The sequence below is a fragment of the Populus euphratica genome, unplaced genomic scaffold (genome assembly GCF_000495115.2).
Source record: "Populus euphratica unplaced genomic scaffold, PopEup_1.0 scaffold8.1, whole genome shotgun sequence".
NCBI classification, from domain to species: Eukaryota; Viridiplantae; Streptophyta; class Magnoliopsida; order Malpighiales; family Salicaceae; genus Populus; species Populus euphratica.
Window position 1 is genome coordinate 2,633,667 of NW_011499855.1, and position 19,233 is coordinate 2,652,899.

Genomic DNA, 19,233 nt, shown 5'->3' on the forward strand with positions numbered 1-19,233 from the left:
GATATCTTCACGAATTGAGATTAACTGTACTGAAGATATGGGACGTGCGTATATTGTGTTGATAGAATATCTCGACTAAATGAATAATCTATCATGTTTCACCAAACGAAACACTCCTATGATGCAGCATAATCTCGGCAACAGTCTATTAATTTTATTGACGTGTGAATTTTGGTAAATGGATCGTTTCCGAAGTAAATGAGCTACTTGGGACTCGATTGCAAAAAACAAAAAATAGCCTTCCTGTGTTGCAAAAGTTGGTTAGTTTTTTTCAGGTGAATTCCTATTGTATCATCCAACCATAAAAAGAGGAGGAAAAAACCTACCTGCTATACATGAGATGATATTAAAGTGGATAAAAATATTTTTTTTTTCTAATAAATAAAATAGAGCCCTTTTGATTATGTAATTGAGAACTCTTTATCTAAAGTTTCATTATCGAAAAATATTCAAAAATATATTAATCTTAACTTAAATATGTTCTGAAAAGTATAAATAATTTAGTAGAAAGAATAAATAATCGTACCACTTATCGCGTGTTATTCAATATTGAATAAATAATCAATCAAGTTGCCAAAGCAACCATGCGGAAGTTTCCTATGAACAGCAGCATCACACGGTGCCATGGACCCCCAAAAAAGCATAATCACACATGATATAATCGAATCGATCGCAGTCATGCACAGAAAATCCCTAAGATTTGCAGCTTGCTTGTATTTGATACCCTCAAACGTGGCAGCTCACAAAGCCTCTCCTTTACACTGTACATTCGTACTTTATAGCCCCACCAAAAAATAATAGCATAGTAGAGGTAATTTCGTATCATCATTTGCAAGCGCACCAATCTGTCATTGATGACCTTTTATAAACTATTGTCATACCTTGATTGGTTCATAATGCACTTGCGAGAAATGACGGGGCTGCAATAGCAAAATCCATGTGGTAACAGATCTTGTCAAGCAAGTCATGCGTGCACTCGTGTCAGCAGTGCAGAGCACACAACTCTGTTCCTCTTTCCTACTCTTCATGCATTATACTCTCAGATATTCAGTATTTATGATCCATATTGTTCCATGGGCACCATATTTAGGAACTGTTACCAGTCAAGCTTGATTTATGAGGCGAATGAATCTGTGATGCAACGTTGTGTAGGATCACCAGTAGTCAGTGCAAGAACAGTTCCCTAACTTGAAGTGATGGTAACTGAAAGAATCTCTAACGATGATTTCACGTCCTGTGATCAACGACACTTCTTTACCAAAATCATGGCAGTCCTTGCAAGCCCTGAGGTTCTTGAAAAGAACAACAGGAGCATTACTTGGTGTAGATATGAGACCAAATGCTATTGCAAATCTCTCACTATGGACTAGAGGCTGTTCTTTCCTACCTGGCAAACTATCTGATACACCTCTCAAAAGTTCCGTTTCATCTCTTATAACAGAATCATTCAATGTTTCCGAACCAATTCTCGGATCTATAATTTGCATATAAACAAAATTTTCTTTTAAGATTTTACATCTATACAAACTCAAATTTATATACAATTTTACCCTTTAAATAATTCAATCACATTTCAACGCAACATTAACAACAAGCTAACTTTATAATATAATTTAATTATCTTAATACATGAGTTAATATAACTTCATAATTTTATAACACTAACTAACTGTACATAAAGAAAAATATAAATTTCAATAAAAGAGCAGGTCTTGAAGGTTCAACAAAATGACCCGCTAACAAGTTATAAGCCTGAAAAGATAAATAATAAGAGGGTGAGTTCAACAATTTAGCGAGTAGATAATGTTTAATACACACACACGAGGTAATATAACAATAAAAAATATATATACAAGTATGGCTTTAGGTTTTTATAGGAAGGTTTCTCAAATAGATCATAATAAGAATATCACTAGGTAAAGCTAGTCAGAAAATCAAAATGCAATAAGTATGAGACTCCGTACTGTGGGATGATCAGTCCACACAAATTGATGAAATCAAAATGCAATGAGCATAAGGCTCTGTACTATGGGATAATTAGTCCACACAAGTTGGTGACTCCCCCGACCAACTAAGGTTTAGATACAATATGCACAAAGATTAACACTATCTTGTTAGCATGGGTATTTTGACTGACATATCATATATTCATAATTATAATCAAACAAACATATTGATATCTCAAAACTCAACTCATGACATCAATCAAATAAGGAACTATCAATTCATAAGTCAATTCAAAATATATACTAATTCATATCAAGAATTCAAATTCAACAATTAATTATGCTTTATCATAACAAAGATAATAATCAACATATATATTATCAAGAAGCATGATCTAATTTATATTAACAAATCAAATATTTATAATAGTTCTCATGCATATGGAAAATTATGCACTCACCTGACTCGAAAGCAAAAGCAACTCAAAAGCAAATACCGAAAGAAATCCTACTACGTCTGGCCGGTAAAATATCAGGATTATCTGAATACAAAGGAGATATAATTAAGAATGACTTAAAAGAACATATAATATATTTAATACATTTATTTAAGGGTATATTCCATAACTCTACATGTTTTTAGACTAAACTAGTTATTTTTTCAAAAACCCAAAAATTAACGGTTTTTTCGAAATCTAACCCATAATAAAACAAATAATAAAATTGATAATAATTCACTAAATAACCCTCATTTATTCATCAAACCAATCTGCTAAAACTAACATTACAGCTAGGGACTAATCTGAAATTTATCATATTTTTAGAGGTCAAATTGTAACTTTTATCAAATTGAAGGACCAAGCTAAAAATATCATAAATCCATGACTATACTGAAATTCTGAGCATATTTAATCCTCAATTCTGTCCAAAATATCTCATTATACTCCAGGGACCATTCTGGAATTTTTTTTTCCAAACTTTTAGGGTCAAATTGTAATTTTTATCAAATTGGATGATCAAATTAAAATATCACAAATTCATGACTATAGTGGAACTATGTCCATAATTCATCCTCATTTCTATCCAGAATCTCTAATTATGCTCCAGGGACCATTCTGGATTTTTTTCCAAATTTTTAGAGTCAATTTGTAACTTTTATCAAATTGAAGGACCAAATTGAAAGTATTAAAATTTCATAACTATACAGGAATTCTGCCCATAATTCATCTTTAATTCTGTTCAGAATCTCGGAATATGCTACAGGGATCAATTTGTAAATTTTTCAAAATTTGTAGACTAAACTGTAATTTTTACAAATTGAGGGACCAAACTAAAATTATCATCTTCAACCTCAAACCTAGAATTTCCACATATTACCTACTGTTGTCTCATGATTTCTAACAAAAATTCACTATTCAAACAAAACCATAACTCAAAATTATCATATTTATCTACAATTTCTCAAAATCAACTACCAATACATTACCCACAACAATCAACCCTATAACATCCAAATTAATTCATCAATAGACCCAAAACACAATCTTCAAAACCTTAACATTCAACCAAAACATAAATTTAAAGCTGAAATAATATATATTTATACATAATCTTACCTTTAAACTTATTTTCTTCAATTTTCTTATATTTCCCTTTATCTTTTCCTCTTTTCTCTTCTTCTTCTTTCCCTTCTCTTCTCTTCTCCCGGTTTTCCACTCTTAATTGCAGATCTCTTTTTTTTTTCCTTTTTTTCCTATGTATATTTATCAAGTTTTGTTAAATTACCACAATACCCTTCATTCATTTATTCCTACATCTAAGCATTCAAGGGCTTTATAGCCTTTTCCTATCTCTTTAATTCAAAACGTTACACTTCCAGCTTCCAATTTATAATAGGTATCTTCCGTCTGAAGGTGGTGCTCATCGCCCACTATAAACTGATGCAATTTACCCTTGACAGTAATCCAACTGCAGCTAACCTCCTTCCTCAAACTTCTTTGTGTCATCATCTTTCTAACACTAGCTGCTTCTTTCCATTTCCTAAATGAAACATACAGGTTAAACACAAGAATATATAACCTGAAGTATCCTCTAGTTACAGTTGAAAGAGGTTTGCAGCTGCAAGTTGCCCTATCTCAAGATCCCCATTGGTTCAGCACCCACCCAACAAACATTTCCAACTCTTTGCATGTGATGAAAATGGCATACTCCTTACTGGTTCAAGTGCTTCTTGCAGAAAACCAGCTCGGGAATATATACCAACCATACAATCATAATGATCAACAGTTGGAACAACACCGTACTTGCTACTCATCAATTCCAAATCTTGTCTGCCCTCCGTGACCAGAGCCGAATGACTACAAGCAGTTAAAACAGCAATAAATGTAACTTCATTTGATCTAACACCACAATCCTGCATCCTTTTGAAATACTTTGGAGCTTCAGGAGCCTTTCCTTGACAAGCATAACCAGCAATTATAGCAGTCCAAGCCATTGCCCCGGGTTCATCTATTGATTCAAAGACTCAAGTGGCATAATCTAATCTGCCACAACTTGAATACATGGTAATCATTGCGCTCTTTCCATGTTGATATGCAATTAGAGTGCTTTTAATTGCATCTGCATGAGCTTGGGCACCAATGTTGAAATCTGTGAGTGCAAAGCATGCTTGGAAAATGCTTGTATAAGTGAAGGAATTTATATCCACACTTCTAGTCCTCCATGATTCAAAAGTTTCGAGAGCTTCATCAAATTCACACCTTTGGCAATAACCAGTGTTCAAAGCACTCCAAGAAACATCATCGGTTCATTGATACATTATCGGTTCATTGATACACTCAAATGCTTTAGACGCATATTTCTAACTTGGAACATTTAACATACAAGTCCACAAGGAGTTCCCAAAGAAATTTCAGATTCCAACCCAAGTTTAAGAATATGACCATGAATTTGCCTCCCAAAAACTCAACTCCTCTAGGCCAGCACACGCTTTTAGAACAATGGAGAACACATGCTCCTCCAATTCAACACCTTGATTGACCATCTTAGCAAAGAAAGCCAAAGCATCCATTTGCCTCTCAGCTTGAGTGTACCCCACCATTAACCTAGTCCAAGTTAATGCATTCTTTTCACTTATTTTGTTGAAAACAAGCTCAGCTCCCTCTGACCAACCACATTTCAAGTGCGCATCATTGCATAACCTACTAACCTACTTCTTATAGCATGAGAATGTATCATCTATTTACCAATCTCCAAATTGAAAGGATTTAGAAAAGACCTTAAAAGCCCATTATAAGAGGACCCATTCGGTTAGCTTTAGCTTTATCAAAAACATCGTTTTCAGCATAAGCTGATATAATGGTATTCCAAGAAACCAGATTCCTTTCACTCATTTCATCAAACACCTTTTGTGCGTCAACTAAGCTTCCACACTCACAAACATCAACAGCACTGGGTTCTCCGCTAACCCAAATGGAACTTTCACTGTTCTTTGTATTACTTCATGAATCAATCTCCCGTCCAAAAAAGATTTAAACTTTCCACACGCTTCCAACAAGCATCGACAAGAACGAGGGCTGACAAAAATACCAGCCTCCTCCATTTGTTTGAGAAATTCACGAGCTTCCTTGAGCTTTCCCTCTAAGTGGACACTCTCAATTTGGTCTTTGTTATTATTTTCATGGGTTTTGAGTGAAGGAGGAATTGGTTTCAGAGAGACCCATGAAGGCATTTGAGTAAATTTTGCTGCAGCTTTTATTTTTAGTGGAATCTTGTCATGAGCTATGATTAGTGGCGAAGGATTGAGAGATGGCGCTGCGAAACAGTAGTGGACAATCATTGAATACAGGGAAATGTTCAGAAACTTTGATTTTTTGGACAATAAAAATATGTGAAGAACTCTTGTTAAGATAAGTTGTTATCAGCCAGCAGGTTGTCTGTTCCGCTTTACAGGAGCTGAAGAAGAAGTGTTGACGAAAGAAGGACAAAACAGCCGTAGCTTGCGTAATAACAATGCGATGAACGACAAGTTGCTCATACGGGTATTTTTCTTTTCTTTTCTTTTCTTTTTTTTCTTAATGGCCGTTTAATTTCATACCAGTTTCTATTTTTTATTGTTTTTTTTTTTAAATTGAACTAGAAATAGAAATATAGAGTTTTTTTTTAAAAAGAAACATGAAATCACAGTCTGTATCCCTATAACAACTTTTGAAAATCATTCTGCTTTGCCATGAATCAAGAGGCAACAAAGGCAGATTTAGAAAAAGATAGACTTTCGCTTCTATAGTACTTTCGATCATTAACACGGGCTAGGCTCGGGTGCCCTAGCCCCAAGGTTACAAATTTCTGCCCCTCCCTGTTCTTGATAAGAGCATATTTCGTCCATTTTTTTCGAAAATTTTATTTAACCCCTAAAAAATGAAAAATCGATTCCTTTGTTTCAGAAGATTTTTTCTTTTATTAGATTTTCTCCTGTTAGTTCAAAAAAAGAAGAGAAAGAAGACTTTTTTTTTCTCAATAAATTTAACATATAAAAACTTAGCTCTACTACCAATTTAGTCTTTTTTCTAGCAAAAATGTTTGATCCTTGAAAAAATAAAAACAATATTTATTTATATTCATGCATAAAAAAATAACTTCATGTGTGTAGCATAAATAAATACTTTTTTTTTAAGAATTAAATGTTTTTTATTATAAAAAAACTAAATTGACAGTCTGGAAACATGAATGGGTTTGCTCCTATGTTTAAAATTTAAACCCATCTGTGTTTCTAAACTACCAATTTAATTTTTTTTTAACAAAAACACATTTGATCCTTAAATAAATAAAAAACTAAATTGGTAGTCTAGAAACATGGATGGGTTTACTTCTATGCCTAAAATTTAAACCTATTTGTGTTTCTAGCATAGTTTTTAAACCCAATTCAATAATCAGCCCGGTTTAATAATTAAGTCATAGGTCAGATATGTTAGCCCGAATCAACCCAAAAAAACCTATTGGATTTCAGCTGCTTGTTAAATCAAATGCTCCAAAAAGCAACTTTGAGTTCAGGCAACGTAATTAATTTTGCCCGTCATATCTTATGAATTGTATAATTATACCCCAACCACGTTGATGCTGTCATTTCTTGTACAAAACCAAAAAAATATGGTAAGTAATTTTACAAAAATACCCCCAATTAAAAATCCAACAAAAAAACTCAATAAAGAAAATCCAATTCCAATTCAAAAACCCAGCAAAATCAACAGAAAGTTTATTGGGTTTTGTGAATATTTTTTGCTGGCACCCTTGCAGACTGTATATGTAAACAAGCAAACCCGAAAAACCATTTTCATAAATTTTCCATGAATCCCACCACCAAAGTAAAGGCACCCTTACAGATTATATTTGTGGACACCTTGAAAAGTTTCAATGATTTTAGCATGAGAGAAAGAGGATTACTCTCTCAAAACCTTAGCACCTCTCTCTAGAGCTTCAGATCAAACCCAGCAGTGCTGTCCCAGCAGTGTTGTTCGTGGGTGACCATTCCTAGGAGCTCTAGATTACCCGTCGCCGTTGATTGAGGCAAAGTGGATGGCTGAGATTGTATAGAAGAAGAAGACGAAGAAGATTGAGGGGAAGGAGAAGGGTTTGAAGAAAAGAAAGGAGAAAAACTAAAAGGGTCATCGGCAAAAAAAACAAAATTTGATTGAGAAAAGGAAAAGGAGGCTGCTGTTGCTAATATTAGCCCTCCAATTTCACTTATTTTTCCCATTTTTTTCTTTTACTGTGTAGAGAAATAAAATGATAGACAATGTATAGAGAAACCTTGGGCAAGACAGTTGTCATGGAAAGAGAGATAAAGAGCAAGACAATTACCAAAGAAAATAAGACCGAGTCTCATCTGGGTTTACCTGGATCGGCCCGGTTTCGGGTCGACTCTTCAGGTTGAGCAGGTTTTACTGGGATAATTTCCAAGCGGGTTTTTATCTCCACTCGAACCGGTCCCAGGCCCGGATTGATTGGGTCCCGGGTCGACCCGCTGGGCCAGTCCAAGTTTCAAAACTATGGTTTCTAGGCTGCTAATTTAGTTTTTTTAACAAAAAAAATTTTGATCCTTAAAAAAGTAAAAAAATTATATTTATTTATGTTAGTGCATAAAAAAATAACTTCAGACACGCACACATTTTTTTCTAATTCTTTACGAGAAAATAATTTTTAGGCGTAGTAGAAAACTCATTCATGTTTATAGACGCTCGTTGAAAGAAAAATACAACTTCATATATATTTTCTTGCAATACTGCATTTGATATTGACTTTATTGCAATGAATGACTTAACAAGTTTCATAGCTCAATATAAATAAAACTATATGTGCTTATTAAAGAATTCATTTGATGGTTTGAAGCAATCATATAGGTAATGATATAAAAAGTTTGATATTTTATGCTTTAACATGGTTATTTTAAAAGTAATTATGATAGATATGTGTATTTGATAAAGCTCTCAAATGGTTCTTATGCTTTAACATAGTTATTTTAAAAGTGATTATGATAGATGTGTGTATTTGTTGTATATTAATGACATATTGATTGCTTTAAATAACATGTTTGAGATTAACGATTTGAAAGATTTGAAAGATCAATTGAGTGATGAGTTTGAGATGAAAGATTTGAGCGCAACAAAGAAGATTTTAGTTATAGATATACATATTTATCAACACACTGAAAAGCTATACTTGTCATGAAAAAATATCTTGAGAAAATACTTGAGCATTTTGGTATGCAAGATTGCAAGTTAGTGGATGTTCTACTTGTAGTCTATTTCAGGTTATTTTTAGCTTTGTCACAAAAAAAAAAATGAGGAGGAGCACATACATGGTGTTCCATATACTAATGTAATCAGAATTATTATACATGCTATGATGTGCACTCATTCAAATATTTTGACATGTTGTTAGTTGTTTGGCAAGTTTATAGAAAATTTTTATAAAATTCACTAAAAAGCCATTAAATAGATATTCCATTATCTTAGAGGCAGTACAAATGTTGATTTGGTATATGAAAAGGATAGTGTCACTAAAAATGGTGTTGAGAGCTTTGTAAATTCATATTACGCTGGTGATTTGAATAAAAAAAGGTCATTTATAGGTTACGTCTCATTTTTTTAGAGTGTACCATCAGTTGAAAAGCAAGTTTTCAAACCATTTTTTCCTTGTCTATAATAAAGGTAGGGTATATGGTATTGACAAAGATGATGAAAAAAACTTTATGTCACTATAAGTAATGTTAAGGGCATTGTAAATTTATATTATACTGGTTATTAGTATAAGAAAAGGTTGTTGACGGATTATATTTTACTCTTTGAAAGTGTGTCATTAGTTGGAAAGCAATCTTGCAATTCATTATTGCCTTATCTACAGTATAGGCTAAGCATATATCATTGACATAGGTAGTGAAATAAACTTTATGACTAAGAGATTTGATTACTAATTTCGGTTTGCCACATAAGTTGATTATTATATATTATGATAGCTAAATTGTGATTCATCTTGTCAAGAAACAATATATCATAAAAGAACCAAATATATTGATGTCATATAGATATAATGTCATATGGTGTTGCAATAGTGAAGAAGATGGGTACATTGAGAACTTTAATGATATATAGACTCAAGTTATCTATGCAATCAAGTTCAAACATTGTTTTGACTTGGTTTGTGTAATACTTGAGAGATTGAGAGATGTTTAGTGGAGGTGATTAAAAAAGTAGAGATTTATTGGATTTATTTTAAATTATAAGTTAACAGAGTCTGCAGGTTTGGGAATGGCTCTCCTTCACCGTTGCAAGTAGATAGTCGATGACCACTTAATTTAGTTAGTTGCTATAAGAATTATAATGTCTTCTTGGCTGTTTTGATTATGTTTAAATGCCTTTATTTGGATGATGCAACTGATCATGGCCATTGAATCCTGCTCCTCTCAGGAATGCTTCTATTCGATCATGTTCCCCGAATTTATCTGAAATGGAAAAATCCCTTGCCCTGATTAATTGTTTTACACCTCTAATTTCTTTATTACAATTTCCCCCGTGTCCTTGTCTGTGAAACGATTTAAAGATAAAAACGAACCTCCTCTTTCACAGAGAAGTGCTGCCGCCTATCAGATAAAACTATGCTCTGGCTATATCAAATTTATTCCCTGAAAGTTCTGGCAGGGTGCCGACCTAATAATCACCTCTACAACTTTGCCCGTTCTAATCTACAAGCAATTGTCTCTTCTCTTTCTCAATGACTGAAGCAAGCAAGGCCATCAAACCATCAACAGCGATCTCCACTCATGCACTTTTTTTCTTTATCGTGGAGATCAATTCGAACACTGGTTAAACAACACCGAGCTTAGATTTGTGGCTTGCCTAATCTTTTTGTGCCACTGAATTACACAAATACAACAGAAGCAGAAAGGAAAGAAAAAAGCCCAGCCATTGTAGGTTGTTGCTTGAAGCAAGGAAGGTGGCCCATAAGAGTTAAGAGAAGGGCAAAGATAATTAGTGAAATAATACGAACTGGTATAGGAAAAATATTTATATATAAAAAAAAAAAGAAACAGACAGTGATAGGGCATTGCCACCACTACAATCCACAAACTAACGGGTACAGACAGACGAGAGCTTGTATCTAGCAATTCTTTTTCCGGGCAGATATAACAGAGGAAAGGGTGGACAGCGTGCCCTGGTCCGCCCCTAGTATACATACATATCCAAGCAACAGAAGAAAGGGTGGACAGCGTGCCCTGGTCTGCCCCTAGTATAAATACATATCCAAGCATTCTAGGCTGATAGAAACAACTGGTGCTGTTTTTCCACCACACCTCCCCCAAAAGTGACAATAAAAAAATGAACATTACATAGGCAGCGTTGTCTATCTACCAAACAGACCATGCTGCATAAGAAGAAAAGTCTAGATGAGGGGCAACGCAACTGCCTCAAAGACATCTTGGCCATGATGCAACAACTTCGCCTGTATCACCTTTCCGGCCTCATTACCTGAAAAAACATTAGGGAATAAAAAGATTTCCTAGCCTGCTTGGTCTTTCCAAAAAGGAAAAAATGAGGATGCCGCTGAAGTTGGAAAAGGTGTGGGAAAATCATTTGACCACAAAATGCAAAACGAAATTAGAAGTTTAAATCTAAAAGAAAATAGAAATACTTTTGAGTTTGAGGTGGTTCAACAAGATCTTGATCGTTGATTAGCCATTAAAAATGTACATGCCATTCCCACCACCAAATTTTCAGATGTTTCTCAAATTATGGTTTGGGTATCCAAGTAGATGCATCTCTAACCTTGCTGCCAGTCATGTAGCACAAGCCTTGACACTCCGAGGGACTCACAGCTGGAAGATGCTTCGAAATTTGATTTTCCAAATCAACCATTTGGTCTGTACTTCGTGAATTTCCCTCGGCTTCAAGATTCAGGGAACGTGGCTCCATCCTGTTTATCTCCTCTCTGGTATAGATAAAGATCCTGCGGACCATGCTACAGAATTCCCTACATCATACAAAAAACGGCGGCTTGGTTCAAGTTGCTAAAGTCAGGCAGGCTACATAGCATGATCATAAGATTAACACCGTGAAGAAGTGATTTGCTGATCAATTCATGTTCAAACAGAAAAATAGGACCCAGGTTTGAGTTCTTACTGCCAGGGATCATCTCCTACAAGCATCATATCATCCTCATCATCAGTAAAAACAATCAGCCAATCTTTGTTAGGAGCAACTAATTCACCATTGAATTCAAAAATCCGATCCAGTTCTGCTGTCAATTCATTGTAGCCGTTAAACTTTGCCAGGTCCAGAGACCTCCCTACAGCAGTCCCCTGCTTGTGAACCTAAACCAGTAAAGGCCACACATACAGATTGCAGTTTCTTATCCAAAGTAAAGAAGAAAGTATTCTCAATAAAAGGAGTTTTACTCAATCACTGCATTAAAATAGGTAACAACCTTTACACATCTTCTCGCTGAACCACGCTCAGGCTTGCCCTGGACATCTTTTAAATATAAAGAAGAGGCTTGAAAAATGTTCTCTTGTTCCTCACATCTAGCATGCTTTGGATGCTTTAATTGCTCCAAATATCTTTCAGAACCCAACAATTGTAGATGATCTGATGCAACATTGATTTGATGTTGTGGTTTATCCACGGAGTGCCTGTGAATAGTGGCTGGTTCCAGTGCCTTAGAATTCCCAAAAAGGGAGACACCAAAAAGTTTGTAATTATCATCTTTAGCTGTTCTCTCATTACATTGTTGAAAAGGAAGATGCTGTGGTTTAGATCTCGATGGACGAGGAGAACTGTCGGCATATGGAAAAGGCAAGAACCGGCTTCCATGCTGTTGTTGTGTATCTTTATCTTTTGCCACCTGAGCTTCCATGCTAGATGCCAACATGTTAAATGGGTGGCCTGTGTACATCATGGGAGCTGAATGCCAGTTGAACATGCTTTTTTCATCTGAAGTAAGCTTACTGGGTTGGTCAACATCATCAGAGTACAGCCCAAAGAAAGGGCGACTGGATTCATAAGATTTAAGCAGGGTTCCAGTTCCTGTTGTTGGGTTCATGAGGTTTGCACCATGCATTAATTAAGGAATCCTGTCATCTGGTTCAAATCTCCTACTATCAAAAGTTCTCTGGTCCTTACCTTGAGATAGAACCCATGGAGGATTGTGATTATTGTCCGAGTAATTCTTCCCAGTAGGTGTGTTTCTCAAGGTCAAGATTTCTTGATGTTGCATGTGTCTTGAAGGACCGTTATCTAGTTGACATTAGTATAACTAGAGATATTCATAACCAGAAAATGACAAATGAAGTGTACAGACTAGTAGATTGCTAGTTATACCTTTCTTGGTAAGAGAAGAGGAGTCTGCAGATGATGTCACCGTGTTTGGACGGTGCCTTTTCAATCGGCACCCAGAAACGGGACCCATAGAAGGAGCCAAAGCAGGTTCTACTTTCCAAGGGGAAACCCTGTCTGGACGGTGAACAGGAGAAGTTTCATCCCAATGAACCTAAAGCAAGTGTGAGGAGGTTTTAGCAAACACAAAGCAAAAGAAAAATAATCAACATGCCAATAAGCTTTAGATATGCCACCACCTTGAGGCATCTCCAATTTGAGCGAGGCCACTTCTTTGGATCTGCCTCTTCGACCCCGATCACAGTGCCAGAGAACCTGGCCACAGATGATGAAAAGACATATTAATGCCTCCCCATCCCCCTTCTGCAACTGACATTTTTCTTTCTTTCCTTTTGCAGGTGGAAGTTCGAGTCCAAGTCATTTAAAAATTGAAGGTTTCAAAATCATACCTTTGTTCGGGAGCGTCATCTGCTTCAAATCTCATTTTGAATCTCATCCCTATAGTGTAGTTGATCTTGACAGACTCCATATATTTGTCAACTGGAATAATAAACTCAGCAGGACTCGTCCTGAAACAGATCGAATGCATGAAGTAAACCATGGACACAGGACGAGCAAAATGCATACTACAACCATGCATATCATCCAGAACCCTACTCAATTTTAAAATGTCACAATCTCAACAGTTTATATAAAGGGATACAAGGAAACATCTTTTGCTGATGTCAATAAATTGCAAATAAAGAACAAGTCACAAACCTTGGTTTATAATAGACAGTGAACATTGATCCTGTTGAAACAGCATGCCATGCAGTTGCAAGGATACCAATATGCATGCTGTGACTAGATATTACAGAAGAAGGGATTTTGCTTGGCTGTCTCAGGGCACGTCTTACCCCTACACGAAGCTCTTCAGTTTCACTTCTGCAAATAAAAACCCAGAAATCAATGATGCTCTATTGATTTGCCATAGAATCAACTCTGACAGGTAAACCTACTAAAATTGTTTCAAAAAGGTGCCAGAACTATTCCTGGGTTGCAATGTGAAAATACTTGAGGCAAGCTAGGGCTAGCAAGCTTCAGAGAGATTGGAAATGAGGATTATAGTAAACCTAAGAAAAATAAAAGCATCTCCTGCCACGAGCTTTTTGGCACTGACAAAGAGACTCCAACCACTTTGAAGAAGGTGCCTTCGTGGTTGACCTGCAATTTGGAATTCACAATAATGCATTACCAACTCAATTACATCAGATGAGAACTATTCCACATGGCAACTATGGCATGTAAATAAGCATGTGTATTACCAAGGAATGGGTAATATCTTATCTAATAAATCAGGATCAACAAGCTGTAAAAATGAGATAATCAACTAGAACTCGACAGAAGATCAAAGCAAAAGACTTCTTGATCACTTCTCAAGAGAAAATCTACTCATTTATTAAAAAGGAAAGTCGACAATTGACTAATTTTAGAGGAGCAGAGCAGAGCCAAACTGTTAGAGGTTAGAACCAAGAGTCCTGGATAACTAATCATTGATCCAAGGTTTTGAAAACATGCACAGAAGGGGATAATCAATCCTTAAATTGACAGTACTCAACACAAATGAAGATAGAGCAAGCAAACTTCAACATGTACAACGATGGTTGCTTGACTAGAGAAACCGGTAACAACATGATCCGTAAAAGCACAAATCATATTCAAAGAAATCAATGCCAACCTGATAACAATTACCTCGAAATATATGGCGGAAACGCCACTCATGTCCATGCAAATCTTTGGCTACCAACTCCTGCACTGGAGGTTGTAGGGACATGTCCTGTCAGAGAAACAATAAAGCCATTAATAACATTAAACCAAAAGAGACGAAACATCCGACATTGGAGTAGGAAAAAGAACCGGACCAATGGAGGTAGGCATTCATCAGCATGCCGTTTCAATACTGAAAATCCACCATGAGTGCTTGTATCCGACGCTGTAAGCATCTTACAGAAGGAATGCACCCGAGGACGTGCAGGCAGAGGCGGTAAGTCCTCCTCCTCCACCAACTCCACATCTTGCTGGCAAGTTTGCATAATTTTAACAGCATTTAGTTATTTTCAATTAACATCAGAAGATTTTAAATATCGAAGTAATACAAGAACAAATCATACTTGAGTTTCAGGAAGCAAAATGACTTGAGCAAACACTTCATCTGTATCCAGTTCAGCCTGCAATTAAAAAACGAGCGCGTAAAATCCTAACTCAGTGAACCCTGATTCGATTCTACAGATAGTATCATTTATATTACCTTCAATTGAACATTAACCACACGACAGAGGATTTTCGGAGAGAGATTATAAGCTGGCATTTGCTGATCATCAGCAACCTGATTCGTCGATGCTTCAACCTACGATACACATCACAAAAAATAACATAAAAAATATGCAAAAAAAAAACACAGAGAGAGAGAGAGAGAATTATGGGTGTAAAATGACAGGTGAAGGAAGCAAATGAAAGCGAACCTGCTCAATATGACCTTGAGGAAAGTAGTAAACAAGCTCGCCTTGGCGAGGCACTGTCACTACCGGACCTGCACACGCGTGCCATAGTTCCTTGTACAGTGCATCTTCTGATCCTACTCGTGCCAAAACAACAGCAGCAGCAATAATCCAGTAAAACCTTAAAAAATCAAAAGAAAAGGAAACGAAATCATTGTGAATTATCATAGGTACCTTCACAAGCCACCGGAAAGCACCTGCTCCTGCTCGCAATTCCATTGCGGTTAATATCCACAGAATTACTTCCGTTAATCATTATTTTAACCAAAACTAATAGTATTCGTCTGTTTTTGAACAAGAAACTAACAATTATTCCAGGGAATGATTCTACGGAAAGTGTAACGACAACCGCAGCAGCAATCAAAATGAACTTCCGCTTCACTTGAAGCAACAACAAGAGCCAGAACTTTAACGATCCGTTTGGGTTCACAAGAAGAAAAGGAAAAGAAATAGTAGTAAAAATCTGATCTAATAATAATAATAATGTCCTTTCTTTGCTTCACTGCTTCTCTTTCTCTCTCTTCTGCAACCGTCTCAGCAATAGTCGCTGCCATTACCACTCGTACACTGTTTCTGTGTCTCTCTTTCTCAGAAAGCCTCACAAATAGTACTGCGCTTTTATTTTCAAAAAAATGAAATGAAATTTCTCTCTCTACGTCTGTGCCTTCAGTGAAGTCAGATTCGGCAATTATTTCAAACCTAGTGGAATTATTGTCCGTAATGGTACCGTATTTTTAATTAAAAATATATTAAAACAATATTTTTTATTTTTACAGCGTCCCATAAAAACATTTAAAAATGTTTTTTTAAGAATACATTTAATTTCCTCAGATAAAAAATATTTTAAAAAACATATTATAACAAAAAAACACAAAAGCTAACGAATCACTGCAATCAGTACTGTCCTCTGCTTAACAGGCAATGTAATTAGCAATCGGGGGGATCACGGCTTACGTTAGCGGCGTTGTTGATTGCGTTTTGTGTGTCTATGTTTGATTGGTTGACACAGGACGACGTTTGTCCTTGGAAACGGAAAGTTGTTCTGATTTTGGGGAGAGATTTTGTCTCGTTATTAACATGCAGATAATCGGATTTAAATAAGGGAAAAAATGTAGATGTCAGTGTACAGTGAATCACCTGCCACTGCTGACAAAAACATGCAAAACTGAGGACACGTTTCAGGAAATTAGATGAAGACGACGACATTACAGTGGTGGGGTGGCACAAACGTGAAAAATGTAAGAGCAGAATTCATGCGACGAGGTTAGATCAGACGTTATTATCATCATGATCCTCCAGGTTTTCATTCGTCTGTTTTTTTTGTCAAATGCAAGCAACCAAAGAAACGGGCTATAGCTTTTACTTGTGGTCCACTATTCATGTAGTGCATTGTGATGGAGAATGGGAGAGTTTTTTTGTTTTAAAATAATTTTTTTATATTTTTATTTTAATATTAATATATCAAAATTATAAAAAAATAAACACTAATCTAAAATGTTTTTATATCAAAAACACTTTTAAAATACATTTATTGACACTACGGTTGCATCATGATTTTTGCAAATTTTGAAAAAAATTTCTTCAAATTAATATTTTTTAACATTTTTTATTGTTTTTATATTAAAAATAAATTTTTTAAAAAATATATTATTTTAATATATTTCTAAATAAAAAATACTTTAAAATATAGTTACTTCTATAATATCAAATACCATGACTACCCCTTTGGAATTATAATCTAACCATGATTGTGAATTTTTTAAAAAAATTATTTTAGATTTAAATTATTTTTTATGTTTTTTAATATGGTAATGTCAAAAAAAAATAAAAAAAATATTATTTTAATATATTTTTAAATAAAAATTACTTTAATCAAGATATATGGCACATATATCGCAATCCACCTTTAAACATGTTTTGAGTACAAAAACAAAGTGCTCTAAAGCTTCACACTTGCAACTTTTCATTTCAATGCTGCAGTATGAGCCGGTTCATCACAAACAATAGAGAATGAAAAGAACTCGTTAATCAAATAGAGATAATTCGTTAATCAAATAGAGATCACCTCATATATAGCCTCTCTTTTTTTTTTTTTCTTTTTCTTTTTCTTTTTCTTTAAATTCCCTTCTTTTTGCATGTAGAACAACGATAGGATTGAGGGTGGTGTGTGGAAATCACTAAATTTTGTATTTTTCGGAAGAATATGACATAAACTAATAGAGAACTATTTTGATGGGCATGAAAAATGAGGATCAGTCTCTTGGATGATTCATAGGGTTGAGGGATTCAATTAACCTTTTTTGAGATTATTTTTCAAATCCCATCTTCCTCAATATACAAAATTTCTTCTCTTCCATTTTTGTAGCTCAACAATTAGAATCAGAAAGTTTTGATAGCCATCAAGAACAATATTGCCGGCCGATACAGATAAAAATAAAGTAATGTTACGTAATATAATAGAATGTTAAAAGTTGAGGCTATAAAAAATTCTGCATCTCATATTTCTTTTCTTTTCTTTTCCTTGCCAGATAATCGGTTCTTGCGACTTGCCAGAGCATAGAAAAAGTTCATGACATTGGCCAGGGAAAAGCTCTGCACAAAAGTTTAGTATGTCCACTTGATTTGTCTTGTAGTAGCAGTGTTGAGTCATGTCAACCCAACCAGGAATCTGGTTTAATAAGAAAAGAAAAGGGAAAAAAATCAGGGAAGAGGAGGAGGAGGAGGAGGAGGAGGAAATAACGTTTGAGTTTGTTTGTCGAGCCAAAGTCGAGCGCCGATGATCAAGCTAACTGTCAGCCATATATTGCTTTGATATGCCAAATTTATTTCTTGATTTTGTTGCCTTCTGCTGCTGCTTTATTTTGCTGCAGTCTTGAATATATGACTCTTTGAACAAGATACTCAAATTATTTACTTCGTACGTATATTCTTGTCTAAAGATATATAGTTGCCGCGTAGCAGTTGAAGTATGATCCATCCGAGTCATTTCATTTTCTCAGATGTGATAAGGAAAGCATCGACTACTTTTCTGCCTTTGGACAATAATTTTCGCTTGCTTCACTTCCTTTCTTCTTTTTTTCGTTCTTTTTGTCCTCCTACTCTTTACTAAAAAGCATCAAATTCATTTTACAATGCAAGTGCATTCAAAATTTAGTCAAGTCTTTTACACAGATGATAATTGAAAATAACTGTAAATCTTGCTGTGAAGAAGACCTTTTTTATTGGGTGAACTTGAAGCCTCTCACACTGCATTTTACTGAAGCTAAGCTAACTCTTTTCACTCATGACTGCCAATCAATACGACACCCAGAATTGAAGGTGGTTTGCACGGTGCAATGGGCACGAAGGGTTTTATGATCGTAAAGATATGGCACCCCATACAAGGAGACCATGAAATGCATGGTGTCCAATAATTTATATGACGTAAATAAATGGCTCTGTCCCTGCCCTGCCGGTGGTTGAACTACTTTCAGATGGGGTTTCCCACAACATTAGAGCTGATCGAGATAACCCACACGAGCTCATGGTCCTTCGTGTTTATGGAGAGCAGCTTAAACTTATTTTTGGCAGGTAGTTTAGAAATAAGCTTCAACCTTACCCAACAATTGGATTTTCAGCTTGACTCGTTGGTTTTGTCTTCGTTTCCTTTTCTCATGTTCACTGTTACGTATTTTTTTTAAGTGCTATTTGACTATTCCATAAAGTCACCATGATCTGGGTACGGACTTCCTCCAGCTTCAAAAGCTAAGCTGAAAAAACAGTATGGTGAGCATGCTTTACGAAAAAAAATTTAGATGTTTGGTTTATGGGTACTAGTTAAAAAAAAAAAATGTGTGAGAGGATAGTAGTAATTATAATTTAAAATAC

General features: G+C 35.3%; 2 protein-coding genes across 3 annotated transcripts; both read right to left on the minus strand.

Annotated features, from left to right (window-relative positions):
• Positions 1–3,679: 3,679 nt before the first annotated feature.
• On the minus strand, positions 3,680–6,036 carry LOC105123087 (pentatricopeptide repeat-containing protein At5g13270, chloroplastic). The gene is given in 7 exon segments (XM_011022559.1): positions 3,680–4,800; positions 4,802–4,838; positions 4,840–4,907; positions 4,909–5,156; positions 5,159–5,257; positions 5,260–5,385; positions 5,388–6,036. Coding segments are annotated over 7 exon segments (1,677 nt in total). The 5' UTR covers positions 5,785–6,036; the 3' UTR covers positions 3,680–4,098.
• Positions 6,037–10,785: 4,749 nt separating this feature from the next.
• Positions 10,786–16,042, minus strand: LOC105123090 (auxin response factor 2-like). Of its 2 annotated transcripts, none has more exons than XM_011022565.1 (16): positions 15,541–16,042; positions 15,331–15,443; positions 15,117–15,215; positions 14,980–15,036; positions 14,731–14,886; positions 14,561–14,645; positions 13,942–14,032; positions 13,589–13,753; positions 13,279–13,398; positions 13,069–13,144; positions 12,815–12,983; positions 12,617–12,730; positions 11,922–12,526; positions 11,618–11,808; positions 11,264–11,468; positions 10,786–10,966 (listed from the first exon to the last, which is right to left on the minus strand). In XM_011022565.1, the coding sequence occupies exons 1-16, from the start codon at positions 15,620–15,622 to the stop codon at positions 10,946–10,948; spliced, it is 2,349 nt and encodes a 782-aa protein (XP_011020867.1). In that variant the 5' UTR covers positions 15,623–16,042; the 3' UTR covers positions 10,786–10,945. The 2 variants fall into 2 exon arrangements, with proteins under 2 accessions (XP_011020867.1, XP_011020868.1); XM_011022566.1 differs by having other exon boundaries at positions 11,922–12,520; positions 15,541–16,041.
• Between the last annotated feature and the right edge of the window lie 3,191 nt (positions 16,043–19,233).

Excerpts from the sequence above, each read along its gene's own strand:
- LOC105123090 (XM_011022565.1), bottom strand. The coding sequence starts at position 15,622 with ATGATTAACGGAAGTAATTCTGTGGATATTAACCGCAATGGAATTGCG. Across the intron at positions 12,984-13,068 it reads CAAATTGGAGATGCCTCAAG|GTTCATTGGGATGAAACTTC; the intron begins GTGGTGGCATAT and ends CACTTGCTTTAG. Across the intron at positions 11,809-11,921 it reads CAGCGAGAAGATGTGTAAAG|GTTCACAAGCAGGGGACTGC; the intron begins GTTGTTACCTAT and ends TTACTGGTTTAG.